The sequence below is a fragment of the Acipenser ruthenus genome, chromosome 10 (genome assembly GCF_902713425.1).
Source record: "Acipenser ruthenus chromosome 10, fAciRut3.2 maternal haplotype, whole genome shotgun sequence".
NCBI classification, from domain to species: Eukaryota; Metazoa; Chordata; class Actinopteri; order Acipenseriformes; family Acipenseridae; genus Acipenser; species Acipenser ruthenus.
The window spans coordinates 34926881-34950579 of NC_081198.1; the positions used below are offsets into that span (position 1 = coordinate 34926881).

General features: G+C 38.5%; 2 protein-coding genes across 2 annotated transcripts in view; both read right to left on the reverse strand.

Moving 5' to 3' along the window:
• Nucleotides 1-2446: 2446 nt before the first annotated feature.
• Nucleotides 2447-17267, reverse strand: LOC117402037 (pituitary tumor-transforming gene 1 protein-interacting protein). The gene is made up of 7 exons (XM_034002854.3): nucleotides 16910-17267; nucleotides 13105-13157; nucleotides 10835-10943; nucleotides 9188-9293; nucleotides 8487-8552; nucleotides 7954-8000; nucleotides 2447-6164 (listed from the first exon to the last, which is right to left on the reverse strand). Exons 1-7 carry the CDS (start codon nucleotides 16992-16994, stop codon nucleotides 6121-6123), a joined length of 510 nt encoding a protein of 169 aa, XP_033858745.1. The 5' UTR covers nucleotides 16995-17267; the 3' UTR covers nucleotides 2447-6120.
• Nucleotides 17268-19061: 1794 nt separating this feature from the next.
• Nucleotides 19062-23699, reverse strand: part of myo10l3 (myosin X, like 3) — a 108391-nt gene continuing 103753 nt past the window's right edge. The window contains exons 38-41 of the mRNA XM_059032087.1: nucleotides 23278-23401; nucleotides 22439-22909; nucleotides 21849-22040; nucleotides 19062-20969 (exon numbers count right to left, since the gene is read on the reverse strand). Coding sequence (XP_058888070.1) covers nucleotides 20865-20969; nucleotides 21849-22040; nucleotides 22439-22909; nucleotides 23278-23401 — 892 coding nt within the window. The 3' untranslated portion in view covers nucleotides 19062-20864. The remainder of the gene's footprint in view (nucleotides 20970-21848; nucleotides 22041-22438; nucleotides 22910-23277; nucleotides 23402-23699) is intronic.

A 23699-nucleotide genomic window follows, 5' to 3' on the forward strand; every position in this document is an offset into this window, starting at 1 on the left:
CGCGAAATTCACCTCTTAGGGGCCAATGCATACAAACAAGTACGGAGAGGAAAAAAAAGGAAACTTGTTTAAATGCACTACTGCACAACGCAAGTGACGCAAACTGCGTATCTTCCTTGTAGATAGCCCTTTTTTATTCCTTCGCCGTCCCGTGTGCATTGCACTTAAGCAAAAAACAAACAAACAACAAATGTCCACAAGTAACATTTACAAAATAAATTCTCTAAAGCAGTTAACGTTCTTGTTTACTATTCAAATGACAACGTTTTAATCAGCCTATCAGTGCGTCTTTACTGCTTTTATGTGATCTGTAGTACTGTGCAGTAGGGGGTGGGACAAAGTTGGTGCTGCATTGTTTTGATTTAGGTTGCTAAAATCTAGTTTTCAGCATTGGAGGTAAAATAGTAGAAATGGACGACAAAGAAAGCAAAGTATATTTCGGCTGATGATCGTTTCAAGATATTTCCCAAATAAACTACATGCAGACTGAGGTAATTGTGTTCCATATCTTAATGTGTATTTGGAGAAAATACGATCTCTCGCTATTTATCTTCAGAATCACACATTAAACAAAATGCTACTACAGAGGCTGCTGAACAGAACGTAAAATAAACAGCTTTCAGAAACCAAACTGGAAAGTCAGCGCAGACAAGAAGTATTCCTGTCTGCAAGTTAAATCAGTACTAAACGATCCAGCCACCTCGCTTCAACCTGCTGCTTAGTTGGAATTTTAGACCCGAATAGCCACGTCTTCTTTGTTTTGACTCGGTACTAATAAAATACATTCTTGGATGGGACAAATAACATGACAACGAACGTGCTGCACACATTGACTTTAATTAAAGTATGCCAGATGCCCTTGTGTAACCGAGTTTTTGGGCTGTTTCTAATCGATTTCCACATCTGTATAACTTGGCAAAGCTTTGCCGTAACTTCCAACCAATTCAGCGGATGCAGACGTGCAGTCTCAATGTATGGGCAAGTCAACTGCAGGGGGATGCTGCATACTCGCCTTTAACAAATGCCAGCACTGTTTTAATAAGGAAGCAAGTAGCACTATTTTTAGGCTCTATAGTGTTCTGAAATACTGTCTACTTAGGTTTATTTAATGTTTCGCATTCCGCGAAATCCTAATTTTATTCCGCAACATACCCGTGAAAAATACGTGAATTTACCGCGATTTAAGTAGACCCCTAGTTATAAGGTTTTAGAGTAAAATAATTGGCATCTTGTTTTACATGATGACTAATTAATTTGCTATGCAAATTGCATTCTGTAATTTACTTAACATTATATAGATAAATGAGAGACACCAGGCTGTGACAGCTATATAAAGCCATTCCAGACTATATGATTAATATGGATTATCCTCAGGAACCTATATATTTTAATATGAAAGTCACGTACAAATTACTTAATAAAGAAGATAGTGGATTTTAAAACCTTAAATCTTCCACAATATGTAGATGTTAAATTTAATAAATCCACACAAGGTATTTTTTAGATCACTTTTTAGAATGTATAAAACAATATATTTTTCCGTATGTTTCCTTGCCAAAAAAATCTTCAGCTATCATGTTATCATGACATGAGCACACTCTGGTATAAAAGGGATCATCTTCACTCCAGTGTTAAATTCATTGTAGAGCTTTCTATAATTCCACTTACCAAGTGTTCTTCTACAATATAAGCTTTTCTGAATGCATTTCATCAATACAATCACCCCTCCCCCTGGCCTAGATTCTATTAATATATTTTCACTCTCAGCCAATCACACTTTGCCAAGTCCACACATAAGACATGCAGTAATGCCAAAGGGCAGAGGGCAGAGTTGAGGGTGTGTCTCCAGACAACAATGAGAAATAAAATAAATAACTCCAAATGCAGAAGGTGGTGCAGGATCAGGGGATCTTTGTTCGAACACAACTTCCTCCGGGGTGCTATTCCAATCAATCTCTCTTTCCATTTGCTTCCAACACAAAAATACATTTTACAAAGGTGTGCCAAGGCAACCTGTCAGTTATGTGGTGGTTTCTTATGTGTTTACAGTTTTGAAATATGACATTCATTATTATTTATTTCTAAGCAGGCACCCTTATCCAGGGCAACTTACAATTGTTACAAGATATCACATCATTTTTACATACAATTACCCATTTATACAAATGTTTTTTTACTGGAGCAATCTAGGTAAATTACCTTGCTCAAGGTCAAGAGTGCAAAGCCCTAACCACTGCTCCACACTGCTGCCCTAGTTAGCAAATTCAATGACAAACATTTTGACATTAGCTGAAACATCTGTCATTTAATTTACTGTTTCCTTTAATATTTCTGTATTTTTGGGTGTTTACAAAACTCAAAATATTGTTCACAAATGTTCTATTAAAGATATCCATTAATTCCGAGCCATTACAAAATATAAAAAAACAAAACACATCAAGAACAATTTCATTTTAACAGTGGACTATTTTATTAAAATATGAAATTACACAAATGTGTCAGGTCTACCCCAGTAAGTCAAAAGTGTTAAGATTACATTTATAACTACGGTATGTTAAAGCTAACCTTTACAAATAGCTATATAAACATTACTGTGTGATTAACACATTATGAACAGCTAACTTACTGAGCAAGTTTGAAAGCATACAGAAATCAAACATATATTGCTTCTACATACTGCATTATACAAGCTCTCCAGGCAGCAGGGGGGGGGGGGGGGGGACACAATACAATTTCTTATCTTGACTACAGATTCAAATTTCAAGCATGCTCAGTATCAGTATTCAGTGTAGCCTGAATTTAGCCAAATCTTAATTTGCAAAAACATTTAAAAACGTGTGGGGAAAAGCATACTTGTTCTTCATCTGTACATTTTGTATGGTTAAGCGCTACCCACTAAAATGAAAACTAAGGATGTTTTACAAAAGTAACATTGGTGTTTCATGGATCTTCTTAAAAAATGTATCTGGTTAAAAATGGGTTAGGAGGTAGTTGGGCGTAGTGAAACAAATACATGGTCCATGCAGTAGTTTGGTGAAAAATATATGTTTCACATTACTTCACAATATTCATCAGATGCCTTTTCTTATACTCTGATGAAGAAACCAACTGATCTTTCATGCAGTGAAAGAATAACCTAACTGTAACCCCATGATATGTCTTTTTAATATATTTTAAATCTTGGCTGCCATTTGTAAAGCCTGAGCTGAGCACGGTTTGCTGTATTAGTTAAAAAAAAAAAAAAAAAAAAAAGAGAGATTGCTCAGTGCAGAGGTGCATTACTACTGTAAATTACATTCAAATACAGAGACACAAGGTTTGCTTTACACAATGCAAACATCTAAGAGGTATATAAAGAGATTTATCTTTAAACCAAAGTACCTTTGATGTAGCTGTATTTATTTTGGAGTGTACCTGCCAATAATTGCTTTATTTCCCCCTTAGGTCATTGGCAAAAAAAGATGGTTGGAGTGTAATATTTAACTGAAGCATTCATAATAAAAAAATTAAAAAATCCAAGTTGTTCCAGTCTACCCTACAACAACAACAACAACAACAACAACATTGCTGCCCCCCCTCCCCCGAATCCTAAACATATCAGTATCCCAATGCATACACCGGTTCAAAAGAAAAGCTCCCATCAAAAACGTTCCTACTCCCCAGTAAGGTGCAACCAATTGCTTTCGAGACAACTAGGATGCCTTTAAAAATTGTAAAGCAATACGCAAATTACTACAAATAATACCTTTTGGGTGGAATATTAACCATGTAACTGGTTAGCAATTATCATTCCTTAGTTCTAAATGATGTACGAAATGCAACTAATAGTTGGCTCAAATACATAGAAATGCACCTGAAAAGGAGAGGTCAATTTTGCTTCTACTTACTTCTGTGAGCACAGGAAAGGAAAAATGGGGGGGTGAGAAAGGAAAGATGGGGCTCTAATTAAAGGAGTGATAACCAAGGTCCCAAGGAATATGTAATCAGTGGTCCCCTTATAAATGGGGATAATTTAAACTTTAAATTAAGGATATACAGATTTTGTAAGTATACCGACTAGAAGGCTTGGTGGTCCAGTGGTTAATGAAAAGGGGCTTGTTACCAGGAGGTTCCGGGTTCAATCCCAGCTCAGCCACTGACTGTCAAGTCATTTAACCTCCTTGTGCTCTGTCCTTCGGATTAGACGTAAAACCGAGGTCCTATTGTGACTGACTCTGCAGCAGCAGTTGTTGATGCACAGTTAACCCCCTAGTCCCTATAAGTCCCTTTGGATAAAAGCGTCTGCTAAATAATAATTAGAAGATTACCAAGGTTAAAGCCAATGTCTCCTGTGCTGCCCTACTGCACAGGTAAGCGATTAGGTCTGTAATTTATAGTGCTGCTTTAGTTTTTCTAAAATCTGCATAAATTAGCACAAGAAAATGGCTATTGCTGCACTTGCTAGTGCTAATGGGAGGAAGGAACAAAAGATGTTAAAGCTTTGGTTATTCCTTGAAAAGGCTTAAAAACGTTCCAACAGTTGAGCAATAATACATGTTTAGCTATTGTTCCTTGAGAGAAACCGATTCCTGTAACAAATGCATATGCATTTCAATAGAATGCCTTCTTTCCATGAAGATAAATAAGAATAGTACATTCACAGCTTCCTAATTAATTCAATTGGACTATTGTAGAAATAACAGCTTTTCTGAAGATGTTTCACATGACAATTTTAAATGTGTTAAAATATATTTCTGGCTTACTGCTGCACAACTTAAACAATCCACAAAATTAGTTTTACTTCAACTAAATCAAAAGGAAATAACAGCACATTTATCATCAAAAACACAATGTTCTGCAACAACATTTTAAATGAACATGGTTTCCCATTTATAGTTTGCACAGCTTATACAATACGGCCTCGGTTGTTATGAAGAGTTACAAAACTCAGTGACGATTGTGGTACAGCAGTAAATGAAAGCCAACTTCACATCAGTCAAAATCCATATTAAATATTTTTTTTCATTTAAAATTTTAGAAAGAAATGAAAGCTATAACATATCAACACCATAAAGGAGTGGTAATTAAGGTTTTATTTTTTTTTTCTTATTAGCAAAAGTAATGTCTCTGGTTTCCCCTTTTCTTTGAATGTATTTTACATTTTAATTTGAAATATGCAAACATTTCAAAGAGTACACAACTGAAACGAAGTTGTTACTGCTTTCGGTTACATAATCACTTCACATGCTTTAGCTGAAACTCACTCCAATGGTCGAGCTGCAATCAGACCATGTGACCAACAGCAATGGTACCAGGATGCAGCAGTTTACATACTGCGTTGCGTTACTCTCAAACCAACCTACAGTTAAAGATGTAAGAATTGTTTTTTATTTTTATTTTTTATATTAGCATTAGCACTTTTTTCACCTTATCCCAATGGGGAAAAAAAATGTTTTCAAAAACAAAAAAAGGATTCAAACAGGATTTTGAAATTATATTCTTGGCAAGTATGAAAAAAAAAAACCCCAGATACAGTGACTTTAGCTATTTCTTCCTTTAAAAACAGAAGTTTTATATCCAACAGGTCCACATTATCTTGTTAATAGCATACTAGAAACCTAATGCAGGCTTACAGTTTTTATATACACAGCATTGCTCCTTTGGTGTTTCATAATCACCCATGGTGTCCTGCTCCAGTATAAGAGCCTTTATTTTCTTTAAAGCCATGGTTTATTTTGTATACTGTTTTAAATGCTTATCTGGTTATAATACATGTTTTAAATCATGTGTAAGCTACAATATTGCTATCTTGCTTCTTAGCACAAGGCAGCAAAAACATATTTCATTCTAAGGGCTGGCACTTGTGACAAGCCATTAAAAAACAACCTTAGCTATCTAGTATAAAACTGGTGAACTTTGTCACAAAGGAACAGAGTGAAATATTTAATGCTGGAAATTAGTTTCCATTGTACAAAGCCACCTCGACTATCCCTGCTTTGTTTGCTTGAAGTGCATGTAGAAATTTTGAACTAGCAATACCCAGATGAAAAGTTCTGGTTTGTGGAAGAAATAGCTTATTAAAAAAAGTCACTGGTTTGGAAAGAAAGATTACGAAGTTTTCTGGCTGTTGACCAAGTGGAGTTAATTGTTCTCAAACTTGGAGTAAGGGTTCTCCTTGGTCAAGCCTAAAAAAAGAAGGAGAAAGAAAATAATTAACTCTGTACATACACAAAGGTAAACAAAGGGACTTTCAAGGACTGTAGGGAACCTTATACATCCAGGGCAAGGTCACAATACATGGCCAATTCTCATTTGCCCGACACACACATTCATAACTTTAAAAGACTTTCACTTAGAAAACTAAGGTCAATCTTAAGAAACTGAATTAAAACAGACATTTCGGACAGTTCCTGTACACTTATGTTTGTCTACTTTAGAGTTGAATAACTTTACAATAGAATAAATAACCACTGATCCAATATGTTAAGATCTCTGAGATTGTAAAGAATTTACAGTTTAGAATTTAGAGTTTATTTTTTATTTATTTATTTATTTATTTATTTATTTTATTTTTTATTTTTTTTATAAATTTAGTCGTCGGCAATTATTTTTACCCCGGTTTTCACCCCAATTTAGCATGCCCAATTATTATCTGTATCCCCGGCTCACCGCTCGCAACCCCCCCGCCGACTCAGGAAACGGAGGCTGAAACACGCGTCCTCCGAAACGTGCTCCTTCCAAGCCGTCATTTTTCGCACTGCAGATCCACAGCAATGCTACCAGACCTATAGTGCCGGAGGACAACACAGATCTGGCGGCTCCGCTGCAGAGCCACAGGCGCCCTATCGACCACAGGGGTCGCTGATGCGCGGTGAGCCGTGGATTCCCCTGCCGACCTAAGCCCTCCCTACCCGGGCAGCGCTCAGCCAATTGTGCGCCGCCCCCTAGGAACTCTCGGTCACGGTCAGCTGTGACATAGCCTGGATTCGAACCAGCGATCTCCAGGCTATAGGGCACATCCTGCGAGGAGCGCCTTTACTGGATGCGCCACTCGGGAGCCCCAGAATTTAGAGTTTAAATAAAGCACACGCGCACACAGTTTTTCTTTGACACCAGCAGAGGGCACATGAAACCGTTAGGGGATCTATTTGTAGTAGTTTGATCCATTTGGTTAAAAACCATAATGTTTAACCTTTTCAGGGCCAATGAGGTCTAGAAATGTTTCTGATTTCAAGGTACTAAAGTGTTTGCTTTTAGATTGTTTTAATATTTTACAGCCAAACATCAAAAATATGGATATGAACAATTTCTAAATTGCGCCCCCCGCCCAAAAAAAAATTAATTCTTAACACTAGAAAGACAAGATTATAATAATATTTTTTTGAACTAGGCAAGATTATGTTTTACTATTGCTGAATTCAATTATTTTATCCCTGATTTTCTCCCCAATTTAGAATGTCCAATTATGGACCTGCAGTGCAAATGTGACACACCCTCCAGAATCCCCAGCGAAGACTGGCGACTTCGCACAGCCAGGAGGCGAGCCTGCGCTCCCCTGACTGCATGACTCGCCCTACACACCACGTGGCCGTGCTTTCACCAGGTGAGCCACTTGGGGACCCCTGCTGAATTAACTTTGAGATTATTCTTGACTACTACTTACTTAAGAGGAGAAAACAGTGATTCCAAGAAGGATCTGTACCAAAAAATTGTTCCTCAGGTTAAATGACCCAATTAGCTAAAGACTGAACCTATATTTCGCAAAGTTGACAAACCACAATTTGATACTGTACACCAAGTGGTAATAGGGGAAGGAATGTATTATTCACATATTTTTAGAAGATGGGACTGTAAATAAGATGGGTTATTTGCATACCTTTTTTCAACAAAGTCACTTAATTATAAGCCACATTTAGATAGAGGTGATAAATGTTGTTTTGTAAATACAAACTGCCAGACTTGTAGGCTACTCACCATACTTATTTCTGATTTCATCATGTCTGACCCTCATTTCAACTTTCCTGCAATGGCACAAGTAAAAATGGTCTTTCAGGGTACAATTCATGGATTGATTGCAATTCAAAGACAAAATCTAACTTTCAGAATGTTTATATTGCTGCCATAGCCGATACAAAACAGATGCCTCCTTATTATGTTGTGATAATCCAAATAGCTAAATAAATGTCCTTGCGTTACACAGCAAGACGGTCGGAAAGACAGATACTCATAATAACTTGTGCTAAAGAATGTGCTTAAGTTTCATCACAATTGAAAAGAGGTTCTCCAGATATATGCAGAACGCTAAACAGAATCTGCCCTCAGATAATCTTAATACCCCAGTTCTTTTTATTAATTCAGCTGGTGTTTCTTTTAAAGTTCAGTTTTGAGCATGTTCAAAATGCAGCAGTATTAAGATCCACCGCAGTTTAGATCAAATGCCCTTTAATTTTATTACTGTGAAACTTTGTTATAAATCCGTAACTGTACAGGACCTTTTGTGTGCTTACCTTTCCTCCTGGCGGATCTTCCTTTGTTCATTCTGACGGTTGATTTTTTCCTCAGTTTTATCTGGTCTGAAACAAACCGAAAGCAAAAACATGTTCAAGTTTAAACAAACTTGAACTACATCCTTTCTTTGCAACTAAATCAGCTGGTACACACCAGCATGTAATCATCATCGTTATAAATGGGAATTTGTTAGTGTACACCAACACTGCTGTAAACTCAAACTATTCATTGAAACCATAAACATTTACCCGTATTTACTGAGCCCACTCCATAAACAAGTACACTCTAGGAGCTAACACTGGTAAAGTCAAACAAACAAGCATTAGGTGTTTAAAATTCTACAACGTAGAACAGAGTTCACAATTTGATAAGCAACCCTCTGGGATATTATGAGACCTTTCTACAGCACTGGGGAATCTATGTTCATCCCAGGATTACCCCAGTAACAGGTGGTTGATGCAGTCCATGGGGGTTCCACCAGTGCTGTAAAATAAATTCAGCTTACATGTACTAAGCAGTTCAAGTAACAAAAAAAATAAAAAAAAATAAAAAAGGATACACAATAGAGAAAGACATTCTTGCAAATATACTGCATGGAAGTTCCATTAGGTGAAACAACTTCCATAGTAAATATATACATTTGATGGACACTTGCAGGCAAAATTCCCCATCCTTTTGGGGGTAAATTTAAGACACTCACCCTCTAACCTTCTTTTTCCTGCAGCAGCAACAGCAGCAAATGAGAACAGCAAGCAGAAGAGCTCCTAATATCATGGACATGGCGATGATCAGAGCCTGGAAATCCACTGCAAAAAAAAAATGCAAACTAATTCAGTTAACATTCAGCCAAAAACAAACACCTCAAAAAAATTCAAATATTAACTATGAAGGAAAGCCTCTTCTTTGTTTTACCTTTTGGCATTTCAGTCATGATGCAGCACCTTCAGCATCTGTACAGTATTAGATTTATAGAGTAGCCCGTGATGGAAAACAAATATGTTCTAGAACCCTTCCAAGCATTCTTAGTATCGCACATCATGATCATTCCACAGTAAAGGGACGTCAACTTTATAACACTCAGAATACACCATCAAAAACGTGTCTCATTATGCAAGCAAAAATTTGAATAAGAAATAATCTGGCAGTGTTAAATATTATGCTAAAGGGGGAATTTTAACTCTGGGCTAGATGCAGGTCTGTTAAAGGTTTGGCAGCTATTTAGCATAGTGCCACACTCAACAGTGCAGGTTAAACAAGTTAGTTAGGTAGACATCAATTTCTGTTATAAAAAAAAAAAAAGAGGAAGAAAAAAAGAAAGATAGAAAGTCTGCATGTAATACAGGTTTCATAAAATATTTTGTGTGATTTTGAACGGCAACCATATTATAGGCAATGATGCATTACTTAAATTAAGAACTGCACATTACAGTTTGTCAGTAAGGGTACTCTGAAGAACAAATGTGTGCAGATTTTCAGCCAGGAAGTTATGTTTCTGAGTTGACATCAGTATTTTCATTGGGGTGACAGTATTTCTTATAGATAGATAGATAGATAGATAGATATATATATATATATATATATATCAGAGAGAGAGAGAGAGAGAGAGAGAGAGAGAGGAGAGATTTTTTTCAAATCAGTTTCACAACCAAACATTTCCACCAGCCCATATCCTCACTCACACACAACACAATAAGAATACAAATAGGTGATTACATTCCTGACGTGACAGTTGCATGTTGGGAATGCATTTGAATTATATTTAAAAAAAGGGGGGGAAAGGAAGTACCTGTAGGTCACAAAAAAAAAAAATCTACATCCTACATCCACAATATGTACTCTCAAATTTAAATGTGACAGATCTCCCTTCAGATGTTGCTGTTATATCTTCCAAGTTTGTAGTCCATATGACTTCAAGGACACAGATATTACCAATACACACTTGATCACAAGATCGAGTACGAGTAAAAAGAAACTTGGCAATACGTTTTGATGTCTTCATCAATGTCTTTGTATGTTTAATGCAGTTTTAAACTCTAAAGAGTCGCACAGGGATAAAAAAAGGGAAGGACACATTTATACATTTAATCTCAACCAATGTTCCCAAAACATAGGGTCCTATTTTTAATTTGTAAGTTTATGCACATGTATCCTTTAAGTTTCTTGTTAGTTTTCCACCATTCCAATACCAAACAGTTTAATGACAGAATGTCCCTTTTGTGTTTCATCTGAAACAAAAAGTGCCAGAAACAAGCTTTTGGAAAAGTTGTAGGACACGTTAAGTCAGTTTAACTGGAAATCAAAATGTTCCACAGTTTCCCATGAGATAATGAGTGAGACAATGCCTTACCCCAGCAGACTCCCCATCTGGCAGAGGGCAGCTCACACAGAGACCTGGGGGGAAGGATCGTCTTCACTGGGTAATCGATACACTTCTTGTTGGAGTTACACCACAAACACTACAACAACACAAAGAAAAACAAACAGTTTAAGAATTAGATACGTAAAAGCCCATTAAATGTACTATTAGCTGTCAATTTCACTAAACAGCCATTTACAATGGTGAGGTCATGCATTGGTCAGTTACAGCAATACTCAAAGTATTAAACGGATCCATGAGATTCACAGAAATCATTAAATCTCATACATGGATATTAAAAAAAGAATATTTGGAGTACCCCACTCTCTCCTTACTTTGCAATTAACAACAATGTAGATTTAAACATAAAAAAAACAAAAACAAAAAAAAAAACAATTTTGCCAACTCCTGGTAAACATATAAACAGTGTGGCACTTTTATAGTAAAAGGTGAAAATTAAAATAAAAGCCCATTTATTCACCCCCCTCTCAGAGTCAGTGGTTCACCCCAATTGACTTTTGGTTTCACTCTAAACACCCCCTGGCCATTTACTCTGCAAGTTAAAGGGGGAAGGGTCATAACTCAATAATAAATATAGTACTAAATACCTTGTTGTAAGCTTTGAATTAAAAGATTGTTTTAAACTCTCAGATAAGGCTTGCATATAGCTAGCTCCAATCAGCATGAATTCAGCACATGCCCTGGAATGCATCACAAGTCATAAAATTGGATTGTGTGTGTAAAAGAGGGCAGGTGGCTGGTTGAATTGTGTGACACTCAGCTTGTAAAGTAGCTAGTAAGGAGAAAGGAGAGGAGACATGGGGAGCAGAGGGAAGTAGCTTAAATGTGTTTCTCTTTGAAAGAGCGGAGACAGGAGAGGGGGGAGGGGTATGGTTTTGGGTGGAACATGATTTTCTGCACGTAGGCTTGAAATGTGGTTGTAAAGCTGAGCGATATATACTGTATGTTGCTGTGACTGTGCTCAAAAACTTAACATCTACTCTGAAGCCACTGACGACGCTACTTGTTGCTGTATTCAAAACTATTTGTTTCTTATTGTTTCCACAATAAACCAGCAGTTAACCAGCACCTGTTTCTGAATTAAAACTTGTGCTCAAAAGGGGAAAGTATGTGCAATATATATGGATTGTAAACATTTACAATGTAGAAGAGTCATGTCCCGAGTACTTACCTAACCTGATCTGAGAATATGTTAGGATACCTTGAGGTATATTAAAATTAGCTCAAAAGTGGCCGATCTAGGGGCTCCCGAGTGGCGCATCCAGTAAAAGCACTCGCTAGAGTGCAGGATGCGCTCTATAGCCTGGATGTCGCAAATTCGAATCCAGGCTATTCCACAGCCGACCATGGACAGGAGCTCCCAGGGGGCGGCGCTCAACAGGCCGAGCGTCGCCCGGGGGGAGGGAGGGTTAGGTCGGCCAGGGTGTCCTCGGCTCACCGTGCACCAGCGACCCCTATAGTCTGGCCGGGCGCCTGCAGGCTTGCCTGTAAGCTGCCCAGAGCTGCGTTGTCCTCCGACGCTGTAGCTCTGAGGCGGCTGCACAGTGAGTCTGCAGAGTGTAAAGAAGCGGGGCGGCTGACGGCACATGCTTCGGAGGACAGCGTGTGTTCGTCTTCGCCCCTCCCGAGTCAGCGCAGGGGTGGTAGCGGTGAGCTGAGCCTAAAAATAATTGGGCATTTCAAAGTGGGGAGAAAATAATAAAAAATAATTGGCAACGACTAAATTTATGAAAAAAAAAAAAAAGTGGCCGATATAAATACTGACATTGTTTAAACATGAAAGAAGTCAAAAGCTGACCATTTACTAACTTTTAAGAGACTAACACACATTGTTATAGAAGTTGGTTTTCACAAAGATCCCTTTTTTAATGATTTAAACAGCAGTGGTGGTACGTAGATCTTCCAGCGTTAGGATCAATTAAATCAATCCCGTTCTCTATACTGAAAGAATGCACTTACACAGAGGGGAAGGCAGTCGTTAGTAAAGCAAGAGCATAAAGAATGAGGATTGGGCAACGGAATGTCCTGAATAATGTATGTTAAGCCAAATTCACACATTTCACTTGCTATAAACCCCCAATGCTCTCTCCTGTTTTTGTATGTACTGTAATTTTTTTAATACATTGAAAATTACTAGGTCAAAAGAAGCATGAGAATGTCCTTTACTGGCACGCCCTGTACAAAATCAAGTTGATGGATCTCATGAATGCAATAAATACAGACACGTGCCACGTACTCACCGAAACATTCTTCAGGCAGACTTCACAACTAGTGTTACTGTGAACTGAACAAGCTGTGAAAGACACAAGACACAATAAACAAGGTATGTTAGGACCATACATAACCCCCCCGCCAAGGATGAAAATAACATACAGATGTCAGTACCATGAGCTACACTGCATTAGGACTACTGTCCCATAAATGCCACAGCAGTTTCTTAAAGTGGTTCCCAACATATAGCCTTCAGTAAAATAAATAAATAAACCATGAATGAATCAAACAAATATTCTGTATTCACTTCTTCGTAGGAATCGCAACGCCTTAAATATGGAAACTTTTTCCCATAATTTGCTTACAGGCCAACTGATGTACTTGAAAACACATTAACTATGACAAGCACCACGTCACTGATGTTTACACAGGAAGTGAGGATCACGAGATGCATTCAAAATGTAAAATGCTGCTGTTTCATTGCACTCTCCAGACCTACTGTAATGCTCCTTTCAAAATCAAATACATTATACTATAGGAAATATACTGATATTAATGCCACATTTGTGGTTAAATGAAATACATGTGCTTCCAACTTTTTTAGGACAAGGACACTCCCCCCAAAGCCCTTGTGGAATTATAAATCATTGCTAGGAGTGGTGCTCTACACAGTTTGGTTCTCTATTGACTTTGTAAAACACTGCAGGAGAACAAGGTTAGTAGCCTATATAAAACTGGAGTTGGTTTTATCTCCAGTCTTAAATGCCAAATGGTACTGTACTAACATAATTCCAATACTAAACACCCACTTGTAACGTTCGTTTCAAGGTCTTCGAATTTATTGTAAAACCAAAAAACACACATTTACATGTAGTATACTGATCGGTCTTAAAATGTGGTGTTAACCCATATGGGGAAGTGATGTTTAAAAAAATAAATAAATAAAAATGTAACTTCCAGGGTGCCCGAGTGGTGCATCCGGTAAAGGCGCTCCGCATGGAGTGCAGGATGCGCTCTATAGCCTGGACGTCGCTGGTTCGAGTCCAGGTTATTCCACAGCCGACCGTGAACGGGAGGCTCCCAGGGGGCGGCACACAATTGGCCAAGCGTCGTCCGGGGGGGGTGGGTTTAGGTCGGCCAGGTTGTCCTCGGCTCACCGCGCACCAGCAACCCTTGTAGTCTGGTCGGGCGCCTGCGGGCTTGCCTGTAAGCTGCCCGAGAGCTGCGTTGTCCTCCAACGCTGTAGCGTTTGAGTGGCTGCATGGTGAGTCCGCAGTATGAAAAAATAATTGGCAACGACTAAGTTTATATAAAAAAAAAAAAAAAAAAAAAAATAGAAAAAAATGCAACTTCCACATAAGGATAAAACAATTTTAGGATTTAGTCTCTGTAAAAATGTGTACAACAATACATCAGTTATACGCAGTGTAGCAAAGAAAGTCCAGGTTGTAATTCTACACTACGATGGATCGTGCTATTAAGTTTCAGTAACGGGGGGAATGCTTGATACTCATTTCTCTACACACTTGCAGGTTCAACATTAACCATGGCCCAGCGGCTCAGTAGAGATCGCAGTTTGGCCTGTGGTTATAAAGCACCACAGGTTACATTTATTTTATTGTACAATATAGTATTGTACACATGGCTTCCGTTTCATGAACTAAGGAAAACGTGCCAATGTGCCAAAAAGCTTAAAACTCATTTACAGAAAAAAATTTTAAAACATAACTAACCCCCAACCCCACCCCACCCCATCTCTTTTTTAGCCATCTCTTACATTTTTTTTTCCTTGTTTTAAACTAAAAAGTTATCACTAATAGTTCAAAATGCCACATTCTGTATGGATGACTAACACAGTTTGGGCTTGTACTTTAAACTACCTTTGGGGAGTTTGAGGTCAAGGAATTATACTAGTGTAAAACCGACACAGAAAACAGTACATCCACCAACTTCATAACTAAACCATTTTTTTCACCTTTCAAAGCCCACAAGAGAGCTCTTCCTAATATTAAAAAAACAGAGGTTCCACTTCAAACTACTTCATAATTTAAATTAAAATGAATTATAAAGGAGGCCTCCTTTGAAAAGATCTACACATTTATTGAAAAAACAACAACCGCTTCAGTGACCCCTATTAGCCCCCAACAGCCTGGGTCTTGACTTGGGGTTCAAATGAGGCAATTGGCATGACAGCAAGAACAAAGGCTTTCAAACTGGGCATTTCATATTGGGCGGAACACAAGCAAAAATAACGGGTACCATTTATTTTTAGTTTTTAAGGACAGACATTTTCTCTAGGGCACATTTTACCATCCCTTATCTCTGAACTCTGAGGTTTTTACACCAAAAAAAAATCTTTATGATACAACGTAATAATGTATTTCTCTTTCAACACATTTAAGTGTAATTCAAATTATGATACACGTTGTTGTGTTTGAAGACAAGAAATGTATTAGCCAGGTCAGTGGGCTGATTTCTATAGTAATTATTCAACAATTCAAAACTACAGTCTGTCAGCATGTGTGGATATTTGGGGATTAACAAGCACTTAAAGAATAAGGTTACAATGTCCCTTCAGAGAAGTGTCTGAAAACTGTAGGAATAGCTTGCCTCCCCACTGAATCTCTGGTTGTTTACTACTCTCTTGAAGACTTTATTACTTTGTTTTCAGCTAGGTTGCTTTTATATTTTAGTGGAGAGGTATAAAGTCTATTTTGTATCAAGGGTTGCACTGGCAGTAAAAAATAAATAACAAAAACAAACCTGACAAAACTGTAACATAGTGGATCTTTATCAAATCTCTATACTCCAGTACTTCTGTTTTCGAATAGTTTTGTAGCTGGAGAAATGCGGTTTTTAGAATTACTGTATTTCTTGAATAAACTTCCCACACAATCATGTGACGGCACCAAAGAATGAAGCTAATAAGATCACATGATCACTCAGCAACAAAAAAGACCTAGTAACTTTACATATCTGGCCATTCTAGGATATGTTAACTAAACAGAGTTAATGTCTTACACTGAATTAAATTAAACTAAATATACATAATATAAATTAGTTTACTGGTCTGCATTTTGAACTAGCTTTCCCTGACCGATATTCAGGCCAGCAGTGTTGAAGTTAGTCAATTCAAGACGGTTGATCAAACTTCTTTGACTGGACTTGTCATTGGTTGGATATCGATGGCTTGTCAGTGTAACAAACGTACCATTTTCATGATTGGCCGAAGTCAAATGTAGCTTGATAAATGTACCTGTGTATGCCAGCCCACAAGCTTAATCATCAAAACTGACGTCAGTTCGGCCCAAAGAATGCATTGTAAAAGCTCAATATGATAATACAGAGATTAACAAAGCTAGGAATGGGATTTGTGAATGCTCCATTAAATACATTGTCATTTCCTTTCTTTTAGGTGTGTATATATTAGAATTCTAAAAAACAGTCCACTCCACAATGCCCCTCTTTGATAGTTTTCTAGTTATGTCAAACGACATCATTACATGTACCCTGTATATCTTCAAGAAAATACACAAAAACCTGTAGACTGGATGTAAAAACAACGTGACCTGTAGCGATAGCGTTGTAATTAAACAATAAAACGTTTGGAATTGTTTTCAGAATGTTTTGGGTGTCAAAAAGTACCATACAAACTTCATGTTTTGAAACAAAGACCGGTGATTATGAAAATATATTTAAACTACTGTTTCACTGCATGACTAAACAGGTTTCGGGAAGTTGATCAAATAAAAATTGAAATTCAGTTTGTTGTTAAACTACAAGTTCTTACACAGTGCAAGAATATGAAGAGAAAACTAAAATAAAATAACTTACCTGAACCAGGCGCGGCAGTCTGTCCCACGATTAAACCTAGATTAAAAACAACCAACACGAACGGTACCAAAACCCGTAAAACCATTTTTAAAAATTAAAAATAAGTAATGTCGCTATTGACACCAACAAATGTCCGTTTTTTTTAGCGGAGGGAGAGATAAAGTTTCGTTCCACTAGTTATTGGCAACTTATTTTTTGTCTCCCTAGCAATATTCGCCGTTACCTGACTGTCTGAACAAATATTTGTAAAATTCACTATGCTACCACACGAATCACTAAAACTTTCCTCCGTTGTCCTAAGTACTCCTCAGCAACCAGTGAAAGAAAGCGAAAAAGGGTTGGTTCATAGCACGTGACTACAACGAGGGCGCGTTGGATTTGTCAATTTTACACATTACATCATGGGCGGACATTTTTGTTGCCTGGTTGTTTTGATTTACTCAGAAGGAAATCGGAATGCTGTTTGTTGGCTATATCAGCTGGCTAGATTTGCCGTATTTGAGAGTAAAGACGCACTTTTTTGATGAGAAATTAAGCTAATTAAATAGGTAATAGTATAATTCTAGGAAAAAACAAACAAATAATTGCAGTGAGACGCAACAACATTGTTGTTACTATAAATGTATTGGTAGTTTTATACAATTAAAATTAATTTCTGAAACACTTTGCCTTTGCACTTGCCTCAGCTGTCACATGATGGGTCATGAACGTTTTGTTTGCTGTGTATTTATCTTAGAGGCCGTCTTGTTTTGTTTTTATCCTTCTGCACATATTCTTTTGAGCATCGTACTTATCAAACAGTCCAGGATCCATTCTCCCCAAGAGTGTTAATTAGCACAGATCACCTAGTAAACATTACACAGAACATTTAGGTCCCTTTGGCAGTTCACAGACTCCATACTAGAGCAATACAACTTTTCAGGTAATGTAGCAGCAGTATACAACAAGATGGTGTGGTTGCCACACAGCTGACAAAATACACAAAATATATCTTTTTTGAACCTCTGTTCAGTTGATATACTGTTTGGTGCTTTTGTATAACAGTAACATTTTCAACATGGGGTTGTGAGTCAACCACCTTCAATATGTCAGATTTATTTTTAAACCCACACCGTTCACCTTTGATGTGGAAAGTCCATCAATTGAAACCTTTGGCACAAACTGTTTTTTTTTAAATGAACAAACAATGTTATAAAAATTTGGACTCTCATTGCTAAATCCCATTGTACTAAAAATCAGGTTAATTCATTCAGTGAATTTTACATTGAGAATATGTGATACATGCTATACTAGTCTGAAATATTTGGTCAAAAAAGAACCACACTTCTTCGGAAATCTTGGTCATTTTTATTTATTATGAGGAAGAGTGAAAGCTATAGTTTTGATTCATGATTTGTTTGAATAATGGGAAAGCCATGTAATCATGTGAAAATAGTTTTTATTACTATTTAGTCATTTAGCGGACGCTTTGGAGTGAACTATGCATTATAACTGCTGCTGCAGAGCCAGTTACAATGGAACCTTGATTTTACATCTCATCCGAAGGATTAATAGTGGGTGATTTGAAGAGTTGATTCTGTTTATTACAGTAACTGCTTTATACTTTCTAGGTTTTTGCCAATGTTACACCACGATTCAGTGTTTCATTCCGTTATCATAAGAACAGAAAGTCCATCAGAGCTTTTTTTTTTTAATGCAACACTTAATGGATTTCAAGGGTTGATACTTTGTTAGATTGTCACATGATTCCAATAAAAAGGACACAGTGAGTCTGCACTGGTCTAGATTGTGTCAAACATGACGTAATTGCCTTTGAAGTGAAAAGCAGGAATAACATCCGGTAAAGCAATCAAATGGCAAGTTTCTAATATATTAACAGTAAACTGAAAAATATAAAATACAATGGCATCACAAGAATCCAATCATGGTCAGGCAGTAGCCATTCTGGATTCATGAAAAGCAAACAAAATGGACTCTCTATTATACTCGACAACTGTTGCTTGAAAAAGAGTCAAAGATGGAGTTCCCATTTTCCAGTGTTCTGATGCTTTTTCTGCAAAAACATTTAACCAGAAACAATTTTACTTAGAATCCATTCTAGTTTTAGAGAGAAAACATCAAGGAAGCAAGACACTTTAAAAAGACAACAAGACATAATCCAATAATTTATTAAAAGCACTTGTAAAGCCAGTTACAAATAAAAACAAACAAAAAAAACGTTATTTGTTTTAAAAACAAGCACAATTTTATAATAAAGAGTACATTCTTGCTCTGATGTGGCTGCCAGCAGCGATCCCAGAGGCCACCGCATAACAATAGTAAAAGATAAGGTGGAAGGGCTTGGGCGGAGTACAGTATGTCATCATGACAACATATGTGTGAGCTTTAAAAAGGAGTCGCCTGTTAGCCCTCAAAGAGAAGGGCGGCAAGCCTTCATTAACATATGCAGTTCTCAGGTCACCCCATCATCCTTTTGTTTTTCAACAGCAGTAGCATAAACAACAGATTCATAAATATCCTCTCTCCCCCCTTCAAAGTATCCAATATCATTCTTCCCGAACCAGAAGTACCTGTCTTTATATCCTGATAACACATTTTCTTTCCTCGACCTCGGAAGGAGCCTTCGTATTCCCCCCCCCCCCCCCTCCCCTCCCTTTTAAAAGCAGTGCAGTAAAACATTTTGGTAAAATATGGCAGCTATTGCTATTTTTTCCCCCCCAGTTAGAAACAGAGTAGGGGAAACTAGTCACCAGTTATTAACAGCGACTGGTGAAGGTAAAATAATATTGGCTGCCATTGTCCAAGTCAGTGAGGGAGTTTATTCAAGTGGGAAGTTATTGCTACTGCCCAAACAAACAAACAAACAAAAAAACAAACTGTTCCTAATTTAGATGGTGAAGGACAGAGGGTCCTGGAAGATTTCCCCCACATCTATCAGCAGTAAGTCCTACATCTCAAGGAGGAAGGCATTTTTTGGGAATTGGAGCAAGTCTCATTAAGGCATACAAACCTAGGGATGGAAATCTTTCTGCCTTGTTTCAAATCCTATCTGAAGCGTTAGGCCCCACACTGAACAGGGAAACCAAGGGTATCAGTTGCACACAGAACAGCAAACTAAAAGCTTTAGAAGCAAGTGCTGGTTTTGGTAGGGCCTCTGTTTGGTTTTGTACAGTTTTAAAAATCAACCTAGCCATTTATTTTTAGATTTATTTGATAAGGAAAAAAAAAAAAGAGTTATATAAAGGAAAAGTGAGATGGTCCAGTATTGATTGTGCATTTGGTTGGTTACGAGTTATTAAACCAAATTAAAGGAAAAGAAAGGGTAGGCGACCTCTAGTGGGAGTAAGTGGGAGTGTTATCTCTGTGGGCTGTGACTCAGTCATGAACAATACCATGCTAAATATTTAATTATTTGTTTTTATAAAGTGAGTCATTGCTTTTGTAAACGTGATAGTAAATTGGGTCTGGAAGACATCACTGGATACTGATGTGTGGGGCACTTCCAGTGGTATTTCCATCCCTGGTTTATTAAACATCAATACACAATAAAGACATATGCTAGTAGACCACAAAAAAGAAAGAAATAAAGAAGGAAAGCAACATTTGTTTTTATGACTCTGAGGTGTGGCGGTAAACATTGAAACAGAAGTCGCTGTGCTTGTAAACTACACAGCAGGGTCCTCTCTCCATTCAGTGACAATAAAGTGTTTGTGTTAAGTGTAAAAAAAATATTTACAGCAATAAGAAGTTTGTTAGTCTGCTGCATATTTGATTAATGCAGTCATTTTTAAGTCTTCCTGTCCCTCAAGACTTTGTTTTTAAATCTGTGAATCAGCAATTCCAAGCGTTCAATTGGCGTCTTTCTTTCCTATTGGCGTGGTCATGGACTTCCTGTTACCAAGCGCATCACTTTCTGTTGTGCGGATGGAGCCCTGCTGTGATTGGAGTGCACAGATCACCTGATCCAGGTGCTGCCCCGTCCAGAGTCAGATTTCACGCTGCAGCGCTTCTTTACGATCATGTTGATGTAGGCTTTCATGATCTTGGTGATCTCCCCAACCTGAAAGAACAATAATAACTTGACTTTCCTTGACTTTCTTGATGTTTTACCACATTACTGGGATTAGCCTGTGTTCAGATCAATTGAATAGACTACACAAGGACATGTTCACAAAGCATTTGTCAATTTACAAGCTTAAAAAAAAAAAAAAAAACCTATGCAGGTTAATGCAGGAGCTCCTATTCATTAGTTCTGTAACTATCAGGTTTCCTTTTCCTTTTACAAGAGTGCTGCTAACTTAACACTAGGAAAACCCTTTATAGATATAGCCCACAGTCTTTGAGAAATGAGACAAAAAAACATGCCTAAACTAGAAATGGAAGTTTTTGTAAACTAAAACAAAAGCAGCCGGGGCTCCCAAGTGGCGCATCCAGTAAAGGCGCTCCGCGTGGAGTGCAGGATGCGCCCTATAGCCTGGAGATCAGATCAGATCACATCAGATCAGATGTGAAAGTTCTGTATAGTGTAACGTCTCTATACAGCAGACCTCACATGACTTCAGTGTGGCAGCCTGTGGCGGAGTGTCCCGCCCCTATTTATTATTATTTGTATTCTTGTTTGCGGCGCAGATAACAGCGCCGCGTATTTCTTATTATTTATAATTTAAAACCCGTGAGGATGCGTGACTGATCAGCTACTGATTATTTAACTAGCTGATCAGTCACGCATCCTCACAGGTTTTAAATTATAAATAATAAGAAATACGCGGCGCTGTTATCCGCGCCGCAAACAATAATAAAAATAATAATAAATAGGGGCGGGACACTCCGCCACACAGCCATATAGTCAAGGTCACACATTTAGCATGCTCCCTTCACAGGGATGCTTAAAAACAAGTGGTCTATTCTTGATTGCTCTTGCTTATCGGTAAGCACTTACCTGTGGTGTTTCGAAGAACATCTCCCGTTCATCGACAGTGATTTTGTAGGTGCTGGCCAGAGGCGCTCCGAAGAAGACAATATGCTCGTAGGGGAAGGTTTCCAGGGGCTTGGGTTCTCCCCGCTTGTACACAGAGACGTTGTCCGCACTCACTCCCAGCCAGAGGTCATGGGGGAACCCGCCCTCCTTACACTGCAAGGAAACATCACAGACAATTAGCCTCATTACACTACAACATTATTTGAGATATTATAGTATAGTGTAAAGTAGGGCTGCATTCTGTACAATCTCATTTTCAGTAAATGAATAATAAACCATCATTTGTGAGCCTGTTGTGGGCCACAGGGAGATACTAGAATCATTTCCCAAACATGTAAATAGACAGTTTTCCACACTTACAAAAGTAATTAAATCTTGACCTCATGAAATGAGATTAGACATAACAGTAGTTTACCTGGAGCAGAAGCATAAGTGTGCTGTTTACCTGCAAATAACAGGAGGCAGGCACCCATTGGCCTGTATCAATTAGGTACTGCTGTAGACAGTTAGGTAGACTTGACCTCTGTGAACTTGACAAAAGTGGTCCTTACCTCAACGTCAAAGAGCGTGGAGCCGTACCCCGGCCACTCCTTGATAATGGACATGTACTTGACCATAGCCTGGTGCTGGGGCAGGCCCTGCAGCCGTGTCCACTTCTCCAGCACGCTGGTGCGGGCGGCTGACAGCTCCTCCTTCACCCACATCTCCAGCATCTGCTCTTCCTCCATACGCTGCTTCTTCATGGTGCCCGTCTTGAAGCTGCGCCGCAGGGTTCCCTCCAGGAAGCTGGTCCGCCGCCGCTCCAGAGTGTGGCCCATGCTGCTACTGCCAACGCTGCTGCCGCTGCCGCTCTTGGTGGACTGCAGGATGCGGCTGCGCAGACGCCCCACTGGGTAGACGCTTTCCAGACCCCAGCCTGCCCGGCCTATGTCCCCGTGCAGGTACTGCAGACGTAGGGCAGCCAGGTGCTGGAGAGTCTCCTCTGGGGCAGGTAAGTGCCCGCTGATCAGGGTTTCATGGGCCTGTGAGGAAAAGATGTGAGAGAGAGAGAGAGAGAGAGAGAGAGAGAGAGAGAGAGAGAGAGAGAGAGAGAGAGAGAGAGAGAGAGAGAGAGAGAGGAGAGAGAGAGAGTCAATTCCATAGAACTATAGGGCTTAACATTTAAAATCCTGTAACACTGGACCGTATTTCAAATAGCTCATGGGGAAGACTGCAATTGTTGGTGGAATTTAATAGAAAGAGTTCTCGGTTAGTAAACATAGCTTTCACAACCCTCGGTTGTATCTTCTACAGCAGGCATTTATGCATAAACCAATTTATGGATTCTGAATCGTTCACCTTTGTAGAATATTGGCAGGGCTGTGGTTGTGGGTTTATTGAAGAGGCTCACCTGCTCAAACATGAAGGCAAACTCCACCCCCTCCTGGGGCACGCTCTCCACATCCAGGAAGCAGTAGAGTTTGAAGTAGAGCCGCCACTGGCCTTCCTCCTCCTCTTCCACAGTACCCGCCAACCTGCAACAGAACAGAATCACACATCAGAACAGTGTCACTGCTGATCAATAAAGCTGGTCATCCAATTACTAATGGACTAAGGCTTTGTGCTACTAGTCTCTATTGCATTTGACAAAGAAATCTTAATGCATGGGGAGTTCCAAAATAAAGGGGACATGATAGTTCTGTGACATATACAGTATTTTAAAATCTGACACCGTGTAACAATTTTTTTTTTTTTTTTGGTTCCTGGGTAGTAAGTGTTATTTCCTAATTGCTTATGCCTCAAAAGTATATAAAATGGCTATTATTCCCCACA